This window comes from Microcaecilia unicolor, chromosome 7 (genome assembly GCF_901765095.1).
Source record: "Microcaecilia unicolor chromosome 7, aMicUni1.1, whole genome shotgun sequence".
Lineage (NCBI taxonomy): Eukaryota > Metazoa > Chordata > Amphibia > Gymnophiona > Siphonopidae > Microcaecilia > Microcaecilia unicolor.
In genome coordinates, this window is record NC_044037.1 from 141,771,569 (window position 1) to 141,799,432 (window position 27,864).

Here is a 27,864-nt window from a genome sequence, read left to right on the forward strand (position 1 = left end):
TTAGGATATTGTAGCTGTGTTAATAAATGTTTATAATAGAACATGTAAACAAGGTAATCTTTTTATTGGACTAATTTTAATACATTTTGACTAACTTTCGGAGAACAAAACCCCCTGCCTCAGGTCAGGGATAGGATACTGTAACAGCCATGGGTGTAGACTGGGGGGGCGAGGGGGGGCAATGCCCCCCCAAATGACGACGTGACGGCGCCAGTAGTGAAAAAAAAACATGCAGGCACGCGCTCGTCTCCGTCCACTTCGCTTCCCTGCCCTCTCTGTCTGCACCCCGCCTTCCTCTGATGTCATTTCCTTTCGGGCGGGACGCAGACAGAGAGGGCAGGGAAGCGAAGCGGACGGAGACCAGCGTGTCTGTCTACCCCCTCTCTTCCTCCCTCCCTCCGGCGCAGACAGCAGTCTTTTTCAGCATTCCTGGCAGCAGTAGCGACGTACACGCTGCCTTCGGCTTTGCCCCGAAGCCTTCTCTTCAAGTTCCTGTTCCCGCATAGGTGGAAACAGGAACTTGAAGAGAAGGCTTCCGGGGCAGACCAAAGGCAGCGTGTACATTGCTACCGCTGCCAGGAACACAGAAAAGCTGAAAAAGACTGTTGCCTGCGCCGGAGGGAGGAAGATAGGGGGTAAACGGAGTCACGATCCTGGACCTCGGGGGGGGGGGGGGCTGCAGAGGGAAGATGGATGGAACTGGGAGGGGTGGGGAGCAGAGGGAAGGAGCAGGAGATGGATGGGACTGGGAGAGGAGGTGAGCAGAGGGAAGGAGCAGGAGATGGATGGGACTGGGAGGGGTGGGGAGCAGAGGGAAGATAGATGGGACTGGGAGGGGTGGGGAGCTTGGAGCAAGAGATGGATGGAACTGGGAGGGGTGGGGAGCAGCGGGAAGGAGCAAGAGATGAATGGGATTGGGAGGGGTGGGGAGCAGAGCGAAGGAGCAGGAGATGAATGGGACTGGGAGGGGTGAGGAGCAGAGGGAAGCTGGATGGGACTGGGAGGGGTTGGGAGCAGAGGGAAGGAGCAAGAGATGAATGGGATTGGGAGGGGTGGGGAGCAGAGCGAAGGAGCAGGAGATGAATGGGACTGGGAGGGGTGAGGAGCAGAGGGAAGCTGGATGGGACTGGGAGGGGTTGGGAGCAGAGGGAAGGAGCAGGAGATGGATGGGACTGGGAGGGGTGGGGAGCAGAGGGAAGGAGCAGGAGATGGATGGGACTGGGAGGGGTGGGGAGCAGAGGGAAGGAGCAGGAGATGGATGGGAGGGGTGGGGAACAGAGGGAAGATGGATGGAACTGGGAGGGGTGGGGAGCAGAGGGAAGGACCAGGAGATGGATTGGACTAGGAGAGGAGGTGAGCAGAGGGAAGGACCAGGAGATGGATGGGACTGGGAGAGGAGGGGAGGGGTGGGGAGCAGAGGGAAGGACCAGGAGATGGATTGGACTGGGAGAGGAGGTGAGCAGAGGGAATGAGCAGGAGATAGATGGGACTGGGAGATGAGGGGAGCAGAGGGAAGGAGCAGATGGATGGGTCTGGGAGGGGTGGGGAGCAGAGGGAAGATGGATGGGACTGGGAGGGGTGAGGAGCAGAGGGAAGGACTAGGAGATGGATTGGACTGGGAGAGGAGGTGAGCAGAGGGAAGGAGCAGGAGATGGATGGGACTGGGAGAGGAAGGGAGCAGAGGGAAGGAGCAGGAGATGGATGGGACTGGGAAGGGTGGGGAGCAGAGGGAAGGAGCAGGAGATGGATGGGACTGGGAGGGTGGGGAGCAGAGGGAAGCCTACTGGAAAGAAGACACTGCATAAAACAGAAGACACTGGGACCAAAGCAAATAGAATAACTAAATGATCAGACAACAAAGGTAGAAAAAAGTATTTTATTCAGAATTTACTAATTGAAATATGTCATCTTTTTGATATGTGCATCTGTGATATTTTGCCTGTAAATTTCAATTTTTCTGGTATTGCTGCATGCTGAGTCTGACTTCTTGAGTTAACTTTCCAGTTCAGTATTTTGCCTTCATACTTTTTTATTTCTAGTTCCTTGTGTCATGTCTGTTGTGTCATGTGTTTTTCATATGTGATTAAGGTGCAGTATTCTTTTAGTGTGTAGTATTTGCTGTCCTTTTTGTTTTGCTTTTTTTCACGAGGTAGTGTATTGGTGTTTTAGAGCCTGGTGTAATTACAGTTCTGCCTTTTCACGCATAAGGTTGTAGCTCGTCCTGTCCTTGGAATTAGTGCTGTTATGTTTTAGTAAGGATATGAGTGTGTTTTTGCACAAGTTTGTGTATAACGTTTTGCAGTGGAGAGATTGTGTATTGGCCTTACTGAGGTGGCACCAAAACATCAGAAAGGGTATAGAGCCTAAATCATGACACACTACCTCTTGAAGGATCTACATATAGAGCCTATGCATTTCTAAGGTCAACACTGGTATGGTATGGGAAAGGGGGTGGGGAAATACTACTGGAGATGAAGAGGGAGTGCTGGGTAAGGAGGAAAGAAGGAAGGAAGGGAGAAAGAGCTGGCTTGATATCTCATACATATTCATTATGGTTATTCCCCAAAAAAGCCAGCTCTTTTCCCCTTCCTTCCTCCATATTAGCATATTCATTTGCATATGTATATATGCAAATGAATATGCTAATATGCTCCGCCCCATCCTTTGCCCCCCCCCCCCCCCAAATGAAACAGTCAAACTACGCCTGTGGTAACAGCACTATACTGTATTGACCTGAGGAAGGATGTTTTGGCCTCTGAAAGCTAATTGTATTAGTCCAATAAAATGGTATTATTTTATTTTCTATATTTGTTTTATTTCTATTTGTTAATTTGTAAAGTGGTGATTGGTACTTATTAGTTTTTTCAAATTTACATCTGCTGTCTTTATATTTTGCACAGTACTAGGGACATTTTCTGTTTCTGTGGTGTTGCATTGTATGCAGAGTCTGGCATCTTGGGGGTTCAGTTTAATTTTTGTCTAAATAGAAAGTTTATTATTACTTATTCTATAGTGGATTAGGGTGTATCTGTGTTTGTGAAAAAGACATGGCTTTCAGTTGGCATTGACTGTGCAGGATCAACGATCTGTACTATTCTGTCTGGTTTCGTTTTACAATAGGTGACTTGATGTTCTAGTGCTCACTGTAGTGTTTAAGATGCTTTCCTTTTCCTTGTGTGACTCATGGAAATGACTGCTTTTGGTCATAGAATTGCTCTATAGGTCCTGAGTGTTTTGTATTCCTGGCATGCCTAGTACTGGATTTTGGAGGGGGTGTTAAAAAATGACCAGCCCTGGGTGTCAACTACCTTAGGTAAGCCACTGCACCTAACCCACCCCACCCTCATCCTGTGAGACAGTCACTGAAATGCTTTGATGTTTCACTTATATATACTTTTATTTATCAACATTTGCTTATTTCTGATCTGACGAAGAAGGGCTACCTTTGAAAGCTAATCAAAAAATGTATTAAGTTAATGAAGGAAAAGGGAACAAATACTAAATGTACAGCGTGAGGGAGGAAGGGATGGCGAGTTGGGTAGGCAGGCAGGGAATCAAGCAACCAAACCAGATGCTGGAAAGGGGAGGGAGTGAGAGAAGCTGGATGGGGTAGGGTCAGGCACTGGGGACAAAGAGAAGGGAGAAGCTGGACAGAGAAATATAGGTATAGGTAAAATCCTGGAGACAATATCATAAAAACTTCTTCATTGTGTGTTAGCGGACCGTGGCTCAGTGGAGGATGAAGAGTGCACCCTCTTATAGTTCCCCTAGCTTTCAATGTGGCCTGCAGCCACTGAGGCCAGCACTGCTACTCCCATTGAAATTAGTGGGGTAGGTGTGCAATAGGAGTAGGGGCGTGGGCAGGGCATATCAGGTGGCAGGTGTTTCTCTAGTGCCCATCCATCCAACCTGTTGGCCCACCCAAAAATTGCCTTCTGGCTACACCACTGGAGCCACCCCTGCCCTGCCCTGCCCTCCAGCTCTGTCAATGCTTTTGGGTTCTGCCTTGCAGTGCCCCTCTATTATTCTCATGCTAAGATGAACACACAGTTTGTCAATGGATAGCATGGTATGCTGTATGTTAGGAATAGAATTCCAATACCAAGTTCTATATACAAGTCTGCTAATGTATCTTAATTTTAACATGCATCACTCCAATTATATATATTTTTTAACAAATCCATTCTGAATTACAAATTAAGCAATACTAGACAAGGGATTTAATTGCATTATGCACAGTGCATTTTACATTTCTGCTTTCTGTCTTCCATTAAAAAATTCTATGGAAAGATGAGTAAGCTTCTCCCTACTGTCTGTTGAATGCTTCCCAGAGCAGTGGCAATCTCCATGGCTTTCTTGAGTGGGATCCCAGAGATCATTGACCCCAAAGAGAAGATAACAATTCCATTTTCTCCAGAGCTAGTAACCAGATTTTCAAACTCCTATAAAAGAAACAAAATAAACATTTAATCAATTAATTTTAAAAGTTATAGCATAACAGAAATTGTAGAGCTCGGTTTCTGGGAGTAATCTCTATTCTGATGGACCAGATTGGAGATGAAGTTACATCTTCCATGGAAAGCCCTCAAATAAAATGCTGTCCTGTTGTTATGTTATGTTTGTATAGTGCTTTTCTTAGACATAGCCCAATTCAAAGCATTTTACAAAACACAAGAATAATACACTAAGGGGTCCTCTTACAAAGGCACGCCAAAAAGTGGCCTGTGGTAGTGTGGGCACATGTATTGGACATGCGCTGGACCATTTCTCCACTGCATCTAGATAAAAAAAGGTTTTTTGGGGCCAGGAAATGGATGTGCAGCAAAATGAAAACCAGCACACATCTATTTATAACCTGAGCCCTTAACGCCACCCATTGACTTAGTGGTAAGGGCTCACGCGTTACTCATGCGGTAACCATCCAGCACACACCAACTGCTGATTACTGCTGGGAATGCCCCCACGGTAGAAAACAGAAAACTACTTTCTACTGCATGTTTTCAGCATGTGCCAAATTCAGAATTACCGCCCGGGACACACGGTAGTTGAGCAGTAATGCTGATTTGGCACACACTGGACATGCATAGGCCCTTACACACCTTTGTAAAAGGGCCCCTAAATAATACATCATAAAATACATTTACAAAATTCAATATCAAAGCACAATACACATATACAAATTAATACAATTCGTAAATCATTAATACATTTCTAAGCACAATGCAAATATGATATACTTAATACAAGAAGGAGGAAGTCAATGGCTGTGTGGTAATTAAAAAATTGCCATGTGGCCATTTACTGATGGAGCCCTTACCATCTCCTAAAGGGCTCCAGCAGAAACCTGGAAGTAATTGGGCATTGCGCGGCATTACCTTATTACCCCAAACACGCCCATTACCCGCTCACCATTGCTAGAAAATAAAAAATGCTTCCTAGTACCAGAAATGGCATGCGACAGATCAGGAACTACCACTGGGCAAGCCCAGCTGTAGGGCCGATTTGCTGTGTGCAAACCTGGCAGTAGCCCTACTGCCAAGTGATAAAAGGGCCCCTAAGTGTTTTTTGAAGCAATTCATGCTGGGCTCAGGAATCTCAGTGTGGGCAACTTTTGAAGAACTGAGTTCTCTCTATTAAGATGTGATATATGTCCTGTACCCCCGATGCAGGCATTCTAATGCTGAAACATGTTGGACATTGATTGTTACATCTAAATTGTAGAAAAACATTGATTCACACTGCTATCAGAGGTTGCTCTTACAATAAAGTTGTATACATCTATTGCCACTGGTTAGATTTTGTTGCTGTTTGTGTTTTTAGATCTGTGACTTGCTGCGCATGTTTTGTGCTTCATCCCACTGGTGTTCAGTGAGCTGTCCAAGATCACTAGAAGTCATAGTGGGATTTGAACCACCTTCCCCTGGTTCTTAGCCCACTGTCCTAACCATTAAACTATTCCTCCACCACATTTTTGCTTCAAAGCTCCCTAAAATTATCCCCATAATACAGTCAGCAAAGTCTAGTAACAGTATTAAATGAGCCTCTGTGCCAAGTGGTGCTTGTCACCTGTACACCCAGATTGCTAAAGTGTTACAAAAAAAAAATAATAACAGAAACTATTTTCCTGTAGAGAAACAGCAGCAGTGGTGTGTTTATGCTCTTCTCTTTTGGGAAAAGAGCAGCCCAAATACTCTATTTGGAACAATAATCATTTCATACTACTGGCCAATGTTCTTTCTCAATTTTGCTAGCCCATGTGCACATCAAAAATTTGTGCACAAGTTTTCAGGCTTGACTTGATGTATGCAGTATGCTCACAATAAAGAAAGCCTGCACAAATTTTGTGTACGGTTGCTAGGCATGTGTGCTCCCTTTCTGACCTGTATGTACGTATGCACAGCTTAGAGGAAACACTGCTACTAACCCTTTCTTTCCAGTCCTTACATTACACAGCATCTCACCTTCTCTGAGATGAACAAAGGTATGACTGCATCACTCCGCTATTTATGAAAATTCTCTTTATTAAGCAAATAAACTCACTGTCACTCATAAAGGAGTTACATGTAACCAAGGCTAAAATTATTACAATTCATTCTGGATAACTTACAACTTAAACTCCCAGCTCCTCTCCTTAATCACCCTTAGGCCCCCTCTCTTCTCCCTGCCTTTTTCCTATTAACCACTATGCAACCCTCCAATCGTGTCAAACAGGAAGCAGTAGAACACACATAATTTATTAGTCTGCTAGTAAATAAGGCCCATTTCTGACACAAATGAAACTGGCGCTAGCAAGGTTTTCCTGGGAGTGTGTATGTTTGAGAGAGTGTGTGTGAGAGTGACTGTGTGTGAGAGAGAGAGAGAGAGTGAATGTGCGAGTGTGTGTGTGTGTGTGTGACAGACAGTGAGTGAGTCAGGGTGTGAGTGTATCTGTGAGACAGAGAGTGTGTGTGTGAGACAGAGAGTGTGTGCGAGTGCGTATGTGAGACACAGTGACTGAGAGAGAGTGTGTTTCACACAGATACACTGTGTGTGAGTGTGTGTGAGACAGAGTGTGAGAGTATGTGTGCAATACACAGACTCTCTGTGAGCAGGGCCGTGCTAACACAGTAAGCGAGGTAAGCACGGCAGGAGGGCGCCGTCCTCTGGGGGGCGCCCCGCCGCGCCATGCTTACCTCGCCCTCCCGCATCCCAACTGCCCGTACTCTTCTCCCCCCCAACAAGATCCCTTTGAAATTTACCTCCGTCCGGCAGCGAATGCGCAGCGTCAGTGAAGGAGGCGGCGCTCCCGACGTCTCTACTAGTCTTCCCTTCGCTCAGTGTTCCGCCTTCTTCTGACGTCAAGGAAATGACGTCAGAAGAAGGCGGGACATTGAGCGAAGGGAAGACTAGTAGAGACGTCGGGAGCGCCGCCTCCTTCACTGACGCTGCGGCGTGCCTTCGCTGCCGGACGGAGGTAAATTTAAAAGGGATCTTGGGGGGGAGAAGAGGGCAGGCAGTTGGGACATGGGAGCAGGAGGGCAGCGATCATTTTCAAGGGGGGGAGGGGGCGCCAACTGATCTCCTGCAGGGGGGCGCCACAGACCATTGGCACGGCCCTGTCTGTGAGTCCAAGAGAGTGTATGAGAGCGAGTGTGTGAGACCGAGAGTGTGTGTGAGACCGCCTGTGTGACACATAGAGAGTGAATGTGATACAGTGTGAGACATAGTGTGAGAGATTGTGTGAGAGAAAGACACTGATTGTGAGAGAGTGTGTGTGACAGAGTGTGTGTGTGTGACAGAGATACCTCCCCCCTTCCTCTGTGGTCTGAGGACCCCCTCTCCCCTCTCAGGTCTGAGGACCCCCTCCCCTCCCCCCTGTGGTCTCAGGGCTCCCTGCCTCTCCCCCCCTCTGCGTGGTTGGCAGCACCGTGCGAGTGTGTGTGTGTGACAGAGAGTGAGACTGTGTGCGAGTGTGTGTGTGAGAGAGTGTGTGTGATTGTCCTCTCTCCCCTGCCCCCCTCCAGCCACCCAGCGATTCTCTTCTCTCCCCTGGCCCCCCTCCAGCCAGCCAGTGATTCTCATCTCCCCTGCCCCCCCCCCTCCAGCCACCCAGCTATTCCCCTGGCCTGTCCTCCAGCCACCCAGTGATTCTGCTCTCTCCCCTGCCCCCCTCCAGCCACCCAGCGATTGTCCTGTGTCCCCTGTCCCCCCTCCAGCCATCCTGCGATTCTCCTCTCTCCCCTGCCCCCCCTCCATCCTTCCAGCGATTCTGCTCTCTCCCCTGCCCCCCTTCCAGCCACCCAGCGATTCTGCATTCTCCCCTGCCCCTCCTTCAGCCACCCAGTGATTCTGCTATCTCCCCGCCCCCCTGCAGCCATCCAGTGATTCTGCTCTCACCTGCCCCCTCTGCAGCCACCCAGCGAATCTGCTCTTTCCCCCTGCCCCCCCTGCAGCCACCCAGCGATTCTGCTCTCACCTGCCCCCCCGCAGCCACCCAGCGAATCTGCTCTCTTCCCTGCCCCTCCTGCAGCCACCCAGCAATTCTGCTCTCTCCCCTGCCCCTCCTTCAGCCACCCAGCAAGTCTGCTGTCTCCCCTGCCCCCCTGCAGCCATCCAGCAATTCTGCTCTGCCCCCTGCCCCCCCTGCAGCCACCCAGCGGTGTTCCTCATACCTTTGCCAAACTTTAAGCACCTCCAACGTTCTGAAGCTGACTCCATGGCTTCCTTGAAGGTTTTGTTGGTTTGTTACGGTGTTTTACCCACCCTTGACGTCATGACGTTTTGACGTTTTGACGCAAGGGCAGGGGGCGGGGCTCGCCCTTGATGTCATCATGTTTAGACGCGAGGGCGGGGAAAAGAGACATGGGCAGAGAGCGATCTACACCGTTACAAACCCTTGAGTGAAGCCACAGAGTCAGCTTCAGAACGTTGGAGGTGCCTTTTATTATAGTAGATAAGGCCAACTCACTCAATATCACGCTTCTCGCTTTAGCAGGTAATGACTGGATATATACCTCCTAAACAGATCAAAACAGTTTCTTTCTCTTAAAGGTGAGGCAGGAATCCCTAGCCTCCAAGGACATGAGTGTATAAAGTGCATTTCTCCATTCCCAATGCTAAGGAGGACTGTCCCCAAACCAGCATTGCATAGTGCTTTTTTTGTTGTTGCTATGATACTAGCTTTATTCAAAAGTAATCTCTCCCCTTTGTGTAAGGAACAACATACTGCTGTCTTTCCAAACAACAAACTCAATGGGGACATTACAATGCAACTCCCTATTAGGGGGTATTGTACCAGCTGCAACCAGAAATAGTATACCTTTGGACAACTCTATATTGCATGAGAGAGCATTCCATCCACTGACACACATTTAGAACAACTGGTGGACATGGTGATCCCTGCTCTGTGTGCCTGCTTTTGTGAGAGGTATGCTGTCATAAGTGTGCGGAAATAGCATTCCCGTAGATTAGTGCTACACGTAAGTGACAGAGTCTGGCTCATCAGTTGTAGGAATTCTTTATTAACCTAACACCCAGCTCTGTGGCCCAAATTCTGGTCATTGTCCTGTGATCTTTTAGTGGAAGTTGTTTACACAGCTCTTTATAGTATAAAAAGCTTGCAGGGCATCTGCCTGTAAAACGTCTGAGAGCTCTGTGGCTAAACCTACAAAGAAATTATCTCCTCGCAGAGCAGATACATCATGAGCGAGCAGCCTGTGTACAAAAGCTATAACCCAGTCTCCCACCACCTCTCTTTGGATGTCCTCTATCGATCGTAAAGTTCTATCCTCTTTAATAACCTGGTGTATTAGTTGTATTCCCATATGTGCCCGTTTCTGAAAGACTGAACTTTCCATCCCCAGTTTGAAATCTATATTGCTCACAATTGGGAGAAGATCACAAGAGAATGGGTTCCACCCCCATAGTCTCAAAAGCCTCTTCCAGGCCTCTCTTAAAGTATACACAAGGACACTGGAATGCAAGTGGGGGGAATCGAATGGGGATGAGCATGCAATAAGTAATTAAAATGAAGAGGCACAGTCCAAGCCATCTCAACAGCGAATGGAGTAAATGTATCAGTGTTTAAGATCTAGTCTCTTAAATGGAGCAAGAGACATGTCTGATTATACCACTGCAAGTCAGGTAGCTCCAATCCCCCCTGGCACCAAAGTGGTATGGTCTCCTCTACAGGCCACCCTTTGATCCATATTACACTGTGGACCAAGCTTTTTGAGGCGTTGCAGGACCGTCATAAAAGAGGTCTTCGTACCGCTATAACCTGGATCAAAGCCCACCAGGAAACTGTTTTTTCTTTCAAAATTAATGAGACTAACCTAGCTGATGACTTAGCCAGAGAAGTTACTGACTTTCCCCCTCAGCTGCCAGATGTAGTGCTCATTCTCTCAGACACTTCACTCACTACTAAGCCCCCTTTTGCCACACACACCGACCTGTTTGAGGAATTACAGTCTTCGGCCACTCAGTCTGAACTGCAGACATGGCGCCTATCAGGCTGCTTCCTCAGCACCACTGGTCTGTGGATGCACCCTGCTGGCCAATTATGCATAGCACGACATATATTGATGTTGCTGCTCCACACCTTGAATGCTGCAATACTGTATGATCAACTCTCATTGAAACTGTGGGCACCACAGATGCTTTCCCTATGTCACTCTGTGGTTTGGGGATGCTACAAGTGTTTTTTGAACACTCCCAAGCAGGGAAATGCTATGCCAGTGGGCTCCCTGCCCACCATCCAAGGCCTTCACTGGAACTGCGATTTCACCGATATGATCACGCCAGTTAAATGAAAAAGATATTTGCTTGTTTGCGTTGATGATTTTTCAAAATGGATTGAGGCCATCTCCTGTACCTGAGAAACTGGTCAGCTGATGGCACAGGTAATCTGTAATGATCTTATCCCTAGGTTTGGAATTCCATGCAAAATCACTACGGATAATGGTTCGGAGTGGAGGAGTAGCCTAGTGGTTAGTGCAGTGGACTTTGACCCTGGGGAACTGAGTTTGATTCCCACTGCAGCTCCTTGTGACTCTGGGCAAGTCACTTAACCCTCCATTGCCCCGCGCCACACCATCAGCCTCTCTAAAATTGACTCCTTTTCAGCTTTGCACTGGGCGTAAAATGCGTCTACTCAAAGGCAATCCTGAAAATCACCTCCCTGACCACTACTCTGTCTACTGGGATCTATTACAGTCGGTAATAACTTCTCTGTCTTGCATTTCACAGGAACTGCCCGACAGAAGGGGGATAAGGATAGCCCACCTAACTCAGAAAACCTTAACACTCTGAAAGTTGGAGACTTAGTGCATAGAAAGTACTACATGCATAAAATTTGGAAGGATTCCATATATGTAGGACCCTTCAGAATTGAAGCTCTGTCAGCTACAGCAGCCAAGCTGCAAGACCACAGTTCCTGGGTACACCTCAAGGACATTCGTGTTTGTCACACCTTGGATCCGGATGAAAAACACCCAGGAAACACATTGAAACAACAGAACCAGAACCAGGAACTCCAGATACAGAACCAGGAATTATTATTCTTGGACTCCTGCTTGGGAGCATTATCATATACTGTTGGTATTATCTTCACTGAAGACACATTGCTAGTATTGCATTGCTTTCTGTTTATTTTTAAACTAATTGTGTTACGTAATCTCATAGCATAATATACTCTTCTGTCTTATGATCGCTCTCCTATTAGGTATAGACACAACTATATTAGAATTTAATACTGTTACTGCTTTTCATACTATATTGCAACAAGGTTCTGTTACTTATTAGATTTGTATTTGGGGTACCAGACTAGAAACTGACCAATTTTCTATGTCCCGATGATGACCCCACTTGGGATGCTCAAACCAGGTTTCAAATTTTGTGTGAGCCCTTATTAGACTACTGGACAATGGGGCCCAGCACCTCCATAATATTTGAAGAATACATGCCTACTGAAGGTGCTATTGTACGAATAGAACAGGGGAACACACCATTGCCCCGACCCAATACTGGGGAACTAGTAAAATTTTGGTTATTCTCGAGTGAATCAGTGGCAGGGGTTTGGCCCGAGTTTTTCATCCGAAAGAGGGGAGATAGACTCATAGAACCATTTAAACTCATCAGGATAGAATACTCTGCCTCCTGGTGCACAGGTGCCATACCACCAATACTCTCTTGAGGCTCTGGGGTGACACCGCCATTAACTCCCCCCCCCCCCCCGGTTAACCATTATTATTGAAGATCACCAGATACCCCTTGACTAGTAGAAGTCACAGCCCCAAAATCTACACAGCATTTCTATTCTGCCTTTGCCTCATTTACACGATTGGTCGTGAAAGGGTCTCTGATTTTGAAGATTCATAATATGCAAACTCCCCTTACCTGGTTCAAACTACTATAAAACTCGACCTGACCCACGATGTTGTCTCAGCTCAATTTGATATTTGTAGCATTGCCAACTGTGGGAATTTGGCATGGCAAAGGCACTATTCTGCATTCACAGTGTACATGTGTACTTACCCAGGCCAGGAACTAGGCTGGTTCAATCACCCTTGCTACAGGTGGGACTCTGGAATATATTGGTACACTGGGTCACCTGCTTGTCCTGACCCCTCTCATATGACATGGGATTATAGTTTATGAAAGATGATCAAAATACATGAGCCATATGTCAACCGGGCCACCTGTGAGATAGGGAAATGTAATCTAGTGATCCTCACCTTCAAAGGAGTGTACAGGGAAATGAATCGTACCTATGTTATTGGAATAGATGCCACTAACGCAGACCCCATGGCCCGCTTTAGGGTCCTGACCATCGAACCCTCAAGGGCCAAACCCACTACCCGTCCCCTAGTACCAGGAGTAGATCCTAAGAACCCCTTAGTACCCAAAGCCCCGGAAAAAACAAAGGTTCCAACTTTTGCCATTGAGACTGGTTACAGTGATGTAAACCTAAGGCTGGATTGGGTACGATATACTACCAATAGTTTAAACGTCACTGACTGCTATGTATGTGCTTCCCCTCGCCCAGAGCCTTTGGTCGTCCCTTTCCCTTTGTGAATGACTATAACGGAGCATTATGTATGTTAAAATTACTCCAAGGTAACCAAACTATTGACAAATCCTGCCTTTCTCTCAGTTTCTTGTTTCCTGAAACACCCAGAGGGTACCCCCGAGATTCAAACCACCCATACCTGGAACAAAGTTTGAGACCTGTGTGCGCAGAAAAATGGTTACCAACCCCTATATGATGGGAGATCTATCATCGTGCACTACCACATTTACCACTCGTGTTAATCTGAATTTTTCTGATTTCACTCGCTCCAGAGCTGATGTTTGGTGGTATTGTGGTAATAGAACCCTATATCCAGCCCTACCCCGAAACTGGCAAGGACAGTGTGCTCTAGTCTAGTTGATAATCCCCATTGCTATAGCACCCCAACATGTTGATAGACAAGTCCCCAGTAGGAAACAAATCAGGGAAAAGAGGGAGGTCCCCAGTTCATTTGATGAAGCAGTTTACCTTGATGCTATAGGTGTGCCAAGGGGGGTGCCAGATGAGTATAAAGCCCGCAACCAAATTGCTGCAAGATTTGAGTCCATTTTCTGGTGGGTAACTATTAATAAAAATGTTGATTGGATTAATTATATCTATTACAACCAGCAGCGCTTCATCAACTATACCCGAGGTGCTGTCAAAGGAATTGCTGAACAATTGGATGCCACCAGCCGGATGGCCTGGGAAAACCGCATTGTTCTTGATTTTATGCTTGCGGAAAAGGGTGGAGTTTGTGCTATGATTGGACCTCACTGCTGTACCTTTATTCCCAACAGTACTGCTCCTGATGGAACCATAACCAAGGCCTTAGAAGGATTGACTACCCTAGCTAATGAGCTCGCTGAGAATTCTGGCACTGACACTTCCTGGACAGGGTGGCTGGACAGTGCCTTTGGGAAATGGAAAAACTTCTTCCTCTCTGCAGCCACCACTTTGCTTATCGTTGTTGCCATTTTTGTACTTGTAGGCTGTTGCATTATACCATGTGTAAGGAGACTAGTGGAATGCTTGATCGAAACAGCCCTCAGTAAGAAAGATCCCACTGGACAATATGTGCTATATGAAAGACTAGTCCACAATGATAACGCTGGACATTATGAGATTGAAAATGATGTTCTTTATGAGGAATTTGACTATAATGGGCCAGACAACTATGAAACTACGCATAGTGCTGTGTAAGAACGCTTATATGACCACCAGTATTCTCTTGCACCAAAACCGTGCCTAAAGTAACCAGTTTTGCCTGCTTGAAACTAGAAAAGCAAGATGAACCTACAGGACCTTTTGTCTTGTATGATATATAACATATTGGCTTAATCATTCATGAATGGTTATATGTGCTAATAAGGTAATAATATATATATACATGTAATCCAGTCCCCCTCTTCCTAGCTTGCTCCTCCTCCCCAGCAATCATGTAATGGGTGGAACTTTGAATTTAGTATAAGGCCCTACAAGGGGGGGGGGGGGGGGGTTCCAAATTGGGATAAACCATTCAACCTACATTATGACTACATTGTTTTGTAACCCTTGCTCCACCAGAACTAGACTTAGTGTTCTCACGGCTGTACAGCCATGACGGGTAAGAGAGATACTGTGTGGCTCCCAACCTAAGACAGCCTGGGGCCAGAACACCAACGATCATGTGTAGTAACTGAGGACCAACCACGGTTCCAGGAGCAGGACTGGACCCAATGGGAAATTTCCCTATGTAACGATCTTTACATATCCTTCAAGGGGGGATATGTATATAATGAACCAAACTAGGCCCTGTCATTTATAGGTTCAGAAGCCTGAAGCTGTCAGCTAGACCTAAAAACCATGCCCTCTGTGTAACCCAGAGGCTCACTTGTTCATATGACAGGCTTACTGACAGGCTTACAGAAAAGATAACATGCAGCAAACTTCCTTGCAAGGGGTTTATGAAAGAATGTAGTTTAGGGGCTTTTTCTGTTATCAGAGCTTATCAGAGCTGGAACATAGATAAATGAATGCAGGAAGAAAAGGGAACTTGGTGATAAGGAGGATGCTATTTTAGCTTTGCCTGGTAATCATGATCAAGGTGGTCGAAACTAATGATTATCAAGATTGTGGTTGAAACTAATGCTAGCAAACTGATAGAGCTGTATAATGTTAGAAAAGTATAAAAGGTGATAAATGACAGGAGAAAATTGGAGAAGTACTCAGAGATAGCACCTCTTGTGCAGCTTTGTTGTAACTCCCATGAGAAAAGAAACAGTCTGTATTCTCGCTTGGTAAGTAAATAAAGGATAATATTTTCTCATCTCTGCATGGCCTTCACTTCTTCTCTCTCTAACTGTATGAATGTATGGAACATTCTATTGGGTTGGGGAGGGAGAAGAAACATTTCATAAGCCATGAAGGTGATCCGCTCTTTGCTTAGGATTTTTGTTCTCCCAACAGAATCTGGTGATCAATCTAGTAATACAACAAAGATCTTTTCACTGAATTAAGATGGGAGATTCTATAACACATAAAGGCAATTTCTTAAAAATGGTCTTGCAAATTAAATTGATCCTCCCACTAAGCAACAAAGGTAGTGTATTTCGTGCCTCTAAACAAAGCCTAGTTGACTATATAAGGTTCGGTATGTTGCACCTATATAATTTGCGGGAGTCAGCCTATAATTGAACCCCTAGATAGCAGAAAGAATCATTTGTTCAGCGAAAAGTATCTTCCCATACCCTCAGTTGACAGAAGCTCTGATTTATGCATATTTAACTTGAAGTTCAAAAAATCATCAAACTCCGTAGTGCTTTCCAGGAGTACCAGGAGTGAGTGCCTGGGGGTCTACAAGGTGGGCCAGGAGATCGTCTGTGAAAACAGCAACTTTAAACTCCAAAGGCCCCAAGTTGACTCCCCTTATCTCTAGATTCAGAATTATTTCTTGAATCAATGGATCCAATACTAACACAAAAAGGAGTGGTGATACCTGATATCCCTGCCTGGTCCCTCACTGAATATGATAGGGATCATTCTGCATACCGTTGATCTCTATAAAAGCCATGGGAGACCTACAGAGCATTTTAATAGCATCATTAAAGGTACCTGAGATTCCATATCTCTCAAGGACGCCATATATGAATCTCCAGACCACCCAATCGAACACTTTCTTTACATCAAACCTTACAAGTAAAGAAGGTGTCACTTGTCTTTGTACCTCATCCAGTGTAGCTAAAATGGATCTAATGTTTTTAACTGCATGGCACTGATGAAAGAATCCCACCTGCGGGCCCGCTATCAATCTAGGCAATACTCTGGAAATGCAGTTTGCAAGTATTTTAACTATAAGTTTAGTCTCATAACAGAGTAATGAGATGGGCTGATAAGATTCTGATGAGGCGGGATCTTTCCCTGAATTTGGTAGAATGATTATTTGGGACTGATTCAATGTATCTGTTAGTGCTTGTTGGGATATCATTGCACTGAACTGTGCTCTCAACAGTTTATAAAAATCAACTGTATACCTATCAGGTCCCAGAACCTTTCCCTAATTTGCGCTGCTGGATGACCCAAGGTACCATTTAACATGGGTCTAAATATTGACTCTAGAGATACGCATCACTTCCTAAGTCGTTGGTGGTATCCTCCCTTTAAAGCTCATTAAAAAAAATAGTTTAAAAATGTCTCCAATTTCAGCCTCCAATCTGGCCATCCTCCCATTAGTCTCCTTTAAAAACAACAATGTATTTAGGCCCCTCTATTGTTTGATCAGTTTGGCCATAAGACCCCTGGCTTTATTCTCAGAGTGATAAAGTTCATATTGGAAATATTGGGCTGACTTTTTTGCTCAGCAATGTTGAAGCATATTGAGGGCTATTTGTGTGGCTAACAACTGTATAATTATGGTATAGCCAGAGACCCCTCCACTGGAATGGTGGCGGGCCCAGTCATAGAGCTCAGGCCATTACAGACCTTGGCTGAGTCAGAAATCTGATGGCTGACATAACTGGGAGCTTACTGGAAAAGTATGGCCTAGTTGTTAGCACAGATAGAGGCCTGATGGTAAAGCCAAGTGTAGGCTTAGGAAAAGGCCTGAATGACTTAAATTGGAAAGTTAGGTCAAGGAAAAAATGAAACAAAATGGAAGATTAGAGAATTAAAATGAAAACTATCAGTTACAAAGTGGACTTTTTTCTAATCTAAGTTAGAAAAACAAGTTGAGAAATGAATGTGTCATGCCAAGTGCAAGGAAATGATTAAGAAAAAGGGGTGTCAACTTTGCAATTAGGCAAGATTGTGGTCAGCTAGCTTGGGATAAACAACTTAACATGGTAGCTTATGGGCCCCATTACTTAGAATGGAGATATGAGAATATATAAGGTGGGTAGATTTTGGGCGTGCCAGAAGACCTTCTGACTTGCTACATGAAGTGCTGTCCGGCCATCCACCTATCTGTTTGTATTCCTGATCCTACTGTGTTATTGTGGTAAGATATAATAAAGGTAATTACCCTTGCTATCTGTCTTCTCTCCTTCTTAACTAATGACTAGCAGGATGCTTAACCTCCTGAGCCTAAATTAGTTATGGGTAGGACCCTTACACATCTACTGATATTCACGGACACCAGGAGTCAGAAAGCCGAGGTCCTGGGTAACAGACTTAAAATGAGCCTTCTGAAACCCTCTCTCCACCTCCGTGGGCAAGGGTCCTGCGGGGGTCTAGAGAGGGGTAATTAAAACACAACTGAGTTTTATGTTGGGATGTCAGGGATGTGCCATATAAGTGTCTCTTTTGCCTCAAGTGGTTCTTCAACCTAAGAGTTTCTCAGTCCCTACTCTTCTTTTTATTACTAGAATGGGCAATTATCTGCCCCTGCCCTGCCTGTTCCGGGACAGAGAGAGCAGTGAATCAGCGCGGAGCCAACATACCCCAGCAATGTGCAGTCGGGGCGGATTGGCCCTCCCGCCCGTCCCTCGCCGCAAGGGGGGGAGATATGCACTCCGGGGGGGGGGGGTGCGCTCCAGCGGGAGGACGGTGCGCCGTGCTGCACCCGGGGAGGGGTGCGCAGCAGCAACCCGCCCCGGGTGTCAGCTCCCCTCGCTACGGCTCTGCTCCAAAGTGGTCAATCTCTCATCTGGCTGCCCCATTCAAGAGTTAAGAAAACAACAAGGCAATTGGTCCACCAAATCGAACATGGAAGATAAAACAAAGTGGCAGACCTTGTAAGAAAAAAACACATTATTTGTTAACTAAAAACTCCCAGGAATTCAAACATCTGCTCCCGACATGGTCATGTTTCCTCTGAGACTATTTGTACAAATGCATCCAGGAACAGGAGCATTGCTTGCTTCATTTTATCTGTTGGACCAGCCAAGGTGAGAGCCAATCTTGCCCCTGATTGCAGCCGGTATCTCAGGTGAAACACAACCATTTTGGGCACAGATGTTTGAATTCCTGGGCGCTTTTAGTTAACAAATACTATTTTTTTTCTCTCAAGGTCTGCCTCTTTGTTTTATCTTCCCCATTCAACAGTAAGCCATATCAGTGCGTGATCGGAGATTTCTGTGGAACCTATCTCAGCATCTGACACTTTTGAGAAGGAGTCTCTTGTGACTAACATACAGTATATTCTGGAATGAGTGGGCCCACGAGAGATGTGTGAAATCTCTCTCAACAGGGTGAAGTACCCTCCACACATCTAGGGTATCAAGAGTGTCACATAGCATGGGATCCTCTTTAAAATGGACAGTTTTTTCTAGATTTACATTATCCCCAGTGTGTTTTTTTCTAGCAAAAAAGGTGCTGCTTTGAGCAACCACTTTTTTTGACATATGATGCATATCTAATATCTACATTTAATAAAAGGTGTTAATTGTAACTTATTTTTACTTATTATTTTCTGTGTGTTGTCAGACAATTATGGATATAAGCCCCACCCCTACCCCCACCCCTAACCCCACCCCCTTTAGCCTCCCCAAACAGTTGGGCCACTGACCGCCTATGGTTACCCACATGTGACAATGAATGGCCTGCTGTCCTCGGAGAATACCTATACCTACTACAGTTAAGTATCTTCGCTGTATAGAAGGACTTGTTTTGTGTCCACTTTTCCTACTTGACACCTTCAAGAAAAGTGGACACAAAACAAGTCCTTCTGTATAGCGAAGATACTTATCTGTAGCAGGTATTCTCTGAGGACAGCACATGGTCCTGTGGTGACAGTCCTCTTCCCCCAAAATACAGAACAGGAGAAGTTCTCTACGATGATGAATCACAGAAGGCAAAAGTAGAGACTAAAAGACGACTCACCACTGGAGACGTGAGTCCAACAGTCTTTATTATATCAATGATAACGACCCGACACAGGCCGTGTTTCGACGCTAAAAAAGTGTCTGCATCAGGGGTCAATAAATACACTACAAATCAAAATATATAACATAAAAACAACACCAATAAAAACATATATACACATCCATATGAAAAAACATCCATATAAAAATTCAATAGTGACCCCCCTGCGAGGTCCTGCAGTCGATCCCCCACCCCCCAAACTGCTTCCTGCCTGATCTATGACCCATATCAGGCATGCAGGCAGGCAGTCTGTGGGTTAGTGTGGGGGGGACAGGAGGGAGGAGAGATGCAGTCACTCACAGACTGTATGACTGCATCTCTTCTCTCCTTTACTTTCTCCCTCCAAAGACTGCCTGCCTGATCTGAGTCACAGACCAGGCATGCAGGGCACAGCCTGGGGCTGGGGTGGAAGCATAGGCGTAGTTTGACTGTTTCATTTGGGGGGGGGGGGGGGGGGCAAAGGAAGGGGTGGGGCATATTAGCATATTCATTTGCATATATGCATATGCAAATTATGCTAATATGGAGGAAGGAAGGAAGGAAGGAAGGGAGCAAGAGCTGGCTTTTTTTTGGGAATAACCATAATGAATATGTATGAGATATCTCATACATATATTTGGTTATTCCCAAAAAAGCCAGCTCTTTCTCCCTTCCTTCCTTCCTTCTTTCCTCCTTACCCAGCACTCCCTCTTCCTCTCCAGTAGTATTTCCCCACCCCCTTTCCCATACCACAGATGCACATTTCCAAAAGCTGACATATTCCAATTAATAAATTCTGAATAAAATACTTTTTTCTACCTTTGTTGTCTGATCATTTCGTTTTTCTATTCGCTTTGGTCCCAGTGTCTTCTTTCCATTTGATATTTTTTCACTCACCATGTCCACCATCCTCCTGTGTCCTTATGCGTCCAGTCTACCATCTGTAGACCTGTCCCTATCCTTCCTCCAGTTTCAGTATCTGCCCTGAAAGTGTTCCGATCCAGCCCTTAAATGCATCAGTTTCCTCTCCATCCATATCCAACATTTATCCTCCAGCAACTCTCCATTCTCCCCTGCCCTCTCCTTCATCCATCCATCTCCAGCAAATTTCCTCTATCCCCTTTTCCCTCCATCCATCCATGTCCAGCAATTCTCCTCCTTCTCCTGCCCCCCGCTCCATCCAGCAACTCTCCATTCTCCCCTGCCCTCTGCTCCATCCATCTCCAGCAAATTTCCTCTCTCCCCTGCCCCCTCCATCAATCCCTGTTGTCCAGCAATTCTCCTCTCTCCCCTGCCCATCCTGTTTCAGTCCATCCCCTCCCCCCTTCTATCCAGCGTCTCCCCCCCTCTCCCCCTTCGCAGCATCTGTAAAATGACAACGTGGATGCAGCAGCTCACAGGTTTGCTTGCTGTATTAAGTGAATGGTGACAGCTGCACGGGGGAGTGGAAACAGTGATATCTTCCTTACTTACAGTGGACGAGATAGGCTGGCTCACTTTCATTCCACTCCCAAAGTCGCAGCGACGAACAGGCAGGCAGCGCTGCGGTAGTAAAAGCAACAACGAGGCAGGTTCGACTCCGCCCTTCACTTCCCTGCCCTCTGCGTCCCGCCTTCCTCTGATGTCATTTCCTTTCGGGCAGGCGGGACGCTGAGAGGGCAGGGAAGTGAAGGGCGGAGTCGAACCTGCCTCCTTGTTGCTTTTACTTACTACCGCAGCGCTGCCTGCCCGTTTGTCGTTGCGACTTCAGGTAAAAAAGTTGCCGTTCCAGTCGTGTGCTGCATGCCTGATCTGTGTCAGTCCGGGGGAGGGGGAAACAGATGCAGTCACACAGGCTGTGAGTGACTGCATCTGTCTTCCCCCCACTCCTCCCCCCTCCACAGACTGACTGCCCCCCTCTAGTCCTCCCCCTCCCTCCACTGCATGCCTGCCTAATTGGAGTCACAGAGCAGACATGCAACACACAATCTGGGGAGGGGGACTGGAAGTAGAAGATAGAAGTTTTCCCAATCACATGATCAACTGCGAGATTAAAATGTTTAATTGTACGATTGATCGCAATTAACATTTTTAATTGAAATGCAGCCCTAGTTATTACCCTATTAGTATTCGTTCTATTGTCCTTCTTCCTATAATTAAAGATAAAACCAAATCATCTTCTGATTGTTCAAATTATAGGCCCATTACTAATATCTTTATGTAAGGAGAGTAAATAAAAGCAAGAGAAAAAGGAAACCGATATGGTTCTCCAAGCAAGTGGCTGAGAAAATAAAGGCTAAAGAGTTAGCGTTCCAGAAATATAGAAAATCTCAAGAAGAGGAACACGGGGAGGAATACCGGATGAAACTGAAAGAAGCCAAGAGAGAGGTACATCTGGCGAAGGCGCAAGCAGAAGAACAAATGGCTAGAAATGTAAGGAGGGGAGACAAAAATTTCTTCAGGTATATTAGTGAAAGGAGAATGACTAAAAAGGGAATTGTGAGACTAAACGATACAGCGAAACTCTATGTACAGTGGTGGAAATAAGTATTTGATCGCTTGCTGATTTTGTAAGTTTGCCCACTGACAAAGACATGAGCAGCCCATAATTGAAGGGTAGGTTATTGGTAACAGTGAGAGATAGCACATCACAAATTAAATCCGGAAAATCACATTGTGGAAAGTATATGAATTTATTTGCATTCTGCAGAGGGAAATAAGTATTTAATCCCTCTGGCAAACAAGACCTAATACTTGGTGGCAAAACCCTTGTTGGCAAGCACAGCGGTCAGACGTCTTCTGTAGTTGATGATGAGGTTTGCACACATGTCAGGAGGAATTTTGGTCCACTCCTCTTTGCAGATCATCTCTAAATCATTAAGAGTTCTGGGCTGTCGCTTGGCAACTCGCAGCTTCAGCTCCCTCCATAAGTTTTCAATGGGATTAAGGTCTGGTGACTGGCTAGGCCACTCCATGACCCTAATGTGCTTCTTCCTGAGCCACTCCTTTGTTGCCTTGGCTGTATGTTTTGGGTCATTGTCGTGCTGGAAGACCCAGCCACGACCCATTTTTAAGGCCCTGGCGGAGGGAAGGAGGTTGTCACTCAGAATTGTACGGTACATGGCCCCATCCATTCTCCCATTGATGCGGTGAAGTAGTCCTGTGCCCTTAGCAGAGAAACACCCCCAAAACATAACATTTCCACCTCCATGCTTGACAGTGGGGACGGTGTTCTTTGGGTCATAGGCAGCATTTCTCTTCCTCCAAACACGGCGAGTTGAGTTCATGCCAAAGAGCTCAATTTTTGTCTCATCTGACCACAGCACCTTCTCCCAATCACTCTCGGCATCATCCAGGTGTTCACTGGCAAACTTCAGACGGGCCGTCACATGTGCCTTCCGGAGCAGGGGGACCTTGCGGGCACTGCAGGACTGCAATCCGTTATGTCGTAATGTGTTACCAATGGTTTTCGTGGTGACAGTGGTCCCAGCTGCCTTGAGATCATTGACAAGTTCCCCCCTTGTAGTTGTAGGCTGATTTCTAACCTTCCTCATGATCAAGGATACCCCACGAGGTGAGATTTTGCGTGGAGCCCCAGATCTTTGTCGATTGACAGTCATTTTGTACTTCTTCCATTTTCTTACTATGGCACCAACAGTTGTCTCCTTCTCGCCCAGCGTCTTACTGATGGTTTTGTAGCCCATTCCAGCCTTGTGCAGGTGTATGATCTTGTCCATGACATCCTTAGACAGCTCCTTGCTCTTGGCCATTTTGTAGAGGTTAGAGTCTGACTGATTCACTGAGTCTGTGGACAGGTGGCTTTCATACAGGTGACCATTGCCGACAGCTGTCTGTCATGCAGGTAACGAGTTGATTTGGAGCATCTACCTGGTCTGTAGGGGCCAGATCTCTTACTGGTTGGTGGGGGATCAAATACTTATTTCCCTCTGCAGAATGCAAATAAATTCATATACTTTCCACAATGTGATTTTCCGGATTTAATTTGTGATGTGCTATCTCTCACTGTTACCAATAACCTACCCTTCAATTATGGGCTGCTCATGTCTTTGTCAGTGGGCAAACTTACAAAATCAGCAAGGGATCAAATACTTATTTCCACCACTGTAGATAATGATGAAGAAAAAGCCAATTTGCTAAACAGATACTTTTGTCCTGTTTTCACTGAAGAAAATCCTGGAGAAGGACCACGAGGGACTGGCAAAAGTACACCTGAGAATGGAGTGGATAGAGCACCGTTCACGGAAGAGAGTGTGTATCAACAACTTGGAAAGCTAAAGGTGGACAAAGCCATGGGACCGGACAGGATCCACCCCAGAATATTGAGGGAGCTCAGAGAGGTTCTGGCGGGTCCTCTTAAAGATTTGTTTAATAAATCCTTGGAGACGGGAGAGGTTCCGAGGGATTGGAGAACGGCGGATGTGGTCCCTCTTCACAAAAATGGTGATAGGGAAGAAGCTGGAAACTACAGGCCAGTAAGCCTCACTTCGGTTATTGGAAAAGTAATGGAAGCGATGCTGAAGGAAAGGATAGTGAATTTCCTGGAAGCCAATAAGTTGCAAGATCCGAGACAACATGGTTTTACCAGAGGGAAATCGTGCCAAACGAATCTCATTGAATTCTTTGATTGGGTAACTGGAGAATTGAATCATCGACATGCTATAGACGTAATCTACTTAGATTTTAGCAAAGCTTTTGACATGGTTCCCCACAGGAGGCTCTTAAATAAACTGGATGGGCTGAAGATAGGTCCCGAAGTGGTGAACTGGATTAGGAACTGGTTGACGGACAGACGACAGAGGGTGGTGGTAAATGGAGTTCGCTTGGAGGAGGGAAAGGTGAGTAGTGGAGTGCTTCAGGGATCGGTGCTGGGGCCGATTCTGTTCAATATATTTGTGAGTGACATTGCCATAGGGTTAGAAGGTAAAGTTTGCCTATTTGCGGATGATACTAAAATTTGCAACAGAGTGGACACCCGGGAGGGAGTGGAAAGCATGAAAAAGGATCTGAGCTGACTTTACCTATAGATATGGTTCGTAAATACTTTCTGGAAATATTAAAAATTCCAACTGAAGCTTTTCCTCCTATTAATAAACTTCAATATCTAACTGGGATTAAGAGATCAACCCAACAGGCTGCTCAGAATCCGCTTGAAAACCTGACGGACTTTTTGGAGAATTCATTAGACACTGTGACAGAAAGAACAACCCTTTTGGTTTCATTTGCGATGGAACTTGATAGAAATAATGTTTTCAAACTGTATTTTAAACATTTAAATGAAAAATTTCTTGGGGAACAAGTTCGTATTTACCCGGATTTAAACAAAGAGACTCAACTGCGGAGACGAGAATTTATGAGGCTTAGGCCTAGAGTAGTGGCTTTAGGTGCTTTATTTGTGTTAAAATTTCCATGTCACTGCATTGTATCTCTTGATTCAGTAACTTATATGTTTCTTGATCCCCTCAAAATGAAACTTTTCATTAGCTCTAGAGAGAATAGTGGAACTCAAACCTGAATGTTCAATAGGTTTATCGCTGATATCCGGCTGTGAGAATATTGCTTGCTAGCGCTCTTAGGATATTATTTGTTATATATATTCCTTAAAAATTTTTCCTTGTATCTTGCCTCGACTTTATATTGTGGTCTAAAAGAATATGATTTATTTCCTCAAATTGTGAATTCACTTTATGATATTTGCTTTTTCTGACATTTTAGTTGTAACGACTGAATGTAAAATAAAAGTTAATAAAAAAAAAAAAAAGAAAAGAAAAAGGATCTGAGGAAGCTAGAAGAATGGTCTAAGGTTTGGCAATTAAAATTCAATGCGAAGAAATGCAAAATGATGTACTTAGGGAGTAGAAACCCAAGAGAGACTTATGTGTTAGGCAGAGAGAGTCTGATAGGTACTGAGGGGGAGAGGGATCTTGGGGTGATAGTATCCGAGGATCTGAAGGCGACGAAACAGTGTGACAAGGCGGTGGCAATAGTGAGAAGGTTGCTAGGCTGTATAGAGAGAGGTGTGATCAGCAGAAGAAAGGAAGTGTTGATGCCCCTGTACAAGTCGTTGGTGAGGCCCCACCTAGAGCATTGTGTTCAGTTTTGGAGGCCGTACCTTGCGAACAATGTTAAAAAAATGGAAGCGGTGCAAAGAAAAGCTACGAGAATGGTACGGGATTTGCGTTCCAAGACTTATGAAGAGAGACTTGCTGACCTGAACATGTATACCCTGGAGGAAAGGAGGAACAGGGGTGATATGATACAGACGTTCAAATATTTGAAAGGTATTAATCCGCAAACAAATCTTTTCCGGAGATGGGAAGGCGGTAGAATGAGAGGACATGAAATGAGGTTGAAGGGGGGCAGCCTCAGGAAAGATGTCAGGAAGTATTTTTTCACAGAGAGGGTGGTGGATGCTTGGAATGCCCTCCCGCGGGAGGTGGTGGAGATGAAAACGGTAACGGAATTCAAACATGCATGGGATATGCATAAAGGAATCCTGTGCAGAAGGAATGGATCCTCACAAGCTTAGCCGAAATTGGGTGGCGGAGCAGGTGGGGGAAAGAGGGGTTGGTGGTTGGGAGGCGAGGATAGTGGAGGGCAGACTTATACGGTCTGTGCCAGAGCCGGTGATGGGAGACGGGACTGGTGGTTGGGAGGCGGGAAGTACTGCTGGGCAGACTTGTATGGTCTGTGCCCTGAATAAGGCAGGTACAAATCAAGGTAAGGTATACACACATGTTTGTCTTGTTGGGCAGACTGGATGGACCGTGCAGGTCTTTTTCTGCCGTCATCTACTATGTTACTATGTTACTATTACTAATATCTCCTTTTTGCCTAAAATTTCAGAATCCATTGTTGGGGTACAACTTCAGGAGTACCTGGATTCTTTTGACATATTGGATAGTCATCAATCTAATTTTAGAAAATATCACAGTACTTAGATGTGTCTTTTGTCTCTTGTATCAGAGTTAAGGTCTTTAGTTGACAAAGTCTGTGCTTCCATACTAATGCAGTTAGACTTGTCTGTTGCATTTAATGTGGTGGATCACAATCTTTTGTTATATAGGTTAAGCCAAATTGACATATCAGGCAGGGTGTTTGATTGGTTTTCATCCTTTCTGAAAAATCAAAACTATAAAGTTTCTATTAATCAGGACTCTTCTTCCTCCTGGTCTCCGGAATGTGAGGTCCCTCAAGGTTCCTCATTGTCCCTGATCCTGTTTAACATCTAATTTAGTCCACTGGGAAATAGAGGTCTGCACGGGAATGGGGTTTGCAGGGATCCCGCGGAGTCTGCGGGAATCCCCTCCGGGTCAGCGGGAGTGCCGCGGGGATGGAAATAAGCATGCGGGATTCCCGTGGGGACGGAGGATGTTCTGGCGGGATTCCCGTGGGGACGCGCGCACATACCTTTGTTTTAGTGGGCGGAAACCAAGCTCTCCTCCAGTATGAAAAGAAGGACGCCCTCAACTGCCCCGTCGCAGGGACGGCCAAATACCAAGGGGGGTGTGGGGCAGAGCAACGCCCTTTTTGGGCATCCTTAACTGCTCCATTGCAGGGATGGACAAATTTCAAGGGGGTTGTCGGGCAGAGCAAAGGCATGGATGTCCTTCTTGGAGAAACGTCCACTTTGGGCGTCCTTAACTGCTCCATCGCAGGGACGGCCAAATTTCAAGGGGGTTGTCGGGCAGAGCAAAGGCGTGGATGTCCTTCTTGGAGAAACATCCATTTTGGGTGTCCTTAACTGCTCCATCGCAGGGACGGCCAAATTTCAAGGGGGTGTTGGAGGCATAGCGAAGGTGGGACTTGACCGCCTAACACTTAGACATCCTTCATCCATAATCTAAAAAAAAAAAAAGGATGTCCCTGATGAGCACTTGCACGTTTTCACACGGGTCTCTCTCTGTCTCAACTCAAGTTCAACACGTGCGGGAGATTTGCTCAAGTTGTATGTAGTGAGTCTTCCAGGCACTGCCAGACCTCGGTAGAGAACTGCACAGAGGTGAGCTCAGCTGACTACTTTTATTTTTTATGTGTGTACTAGTAAAAAAGGCCCGTTTCTGACACAAATGAAACGGGCGCTAGCAAGGTTTTTTTCGGCTCCCCTGCAGCCACCCATGTCCAGCAACCCTCCTCTCCCCTGCAGCCACCCATGTCCAGCGACCCTCCTCTCCCCCTGTGCCCACTGCAGCCACCCATGTCCAGCGAACCTCCTCTCTCCCCTGCCCCCACTCCAGCCACCCATGGCCAGTGACCCCCTGTGCCCCCCCGCAGCCACCCATGTCCAGCGACCCTCCTGTGGACATGGATCAGCTATGAGGCATGTTTTTTTTTCCCGGGTTCTGAAGTTGACATCATAATGGCTACGGTGATGTCAGCCTGATCTGTGGAGCCTAGAAGACAAACTCGGAAGGAGCCACAGTCCCAGGCAGCAAGACAGAACATTGAAGGTGAGAATTATTATATAGGATAGGCAGTTTATTTCTCTCATGGTGGGAACTGGCTGTTTGTGAGCTGTTTTA

General features: G+C 45.9%; 1 protein-coding gene across 3 annotated transcripts in view; it reads right to left on the reverse strand.

The window, feature by feature from the left end:
• The window catches only part of LOC115473772 (UDP-glucuronosyltransferase 1-9-like), a 423,701-nt gene that overhangs the window by 209,180 nt on the left and 186,657 nt on the right, over positions 1-27,864 (reverse strand). For all 3 annotated transcript variants that reach the window (XM_030208865.1, XM_030208866.1, XM_030208864.1), the window contains exon 2: positions 4,311-4,442. In XM_030208865.1, coding sequence (XP_030064725.1) covers positions 4,311-4,442 — 132 coding nt within the window. The remainder of the gene's footprint in view (positions 1-4,310; positions 4,443-27,864) is intronic.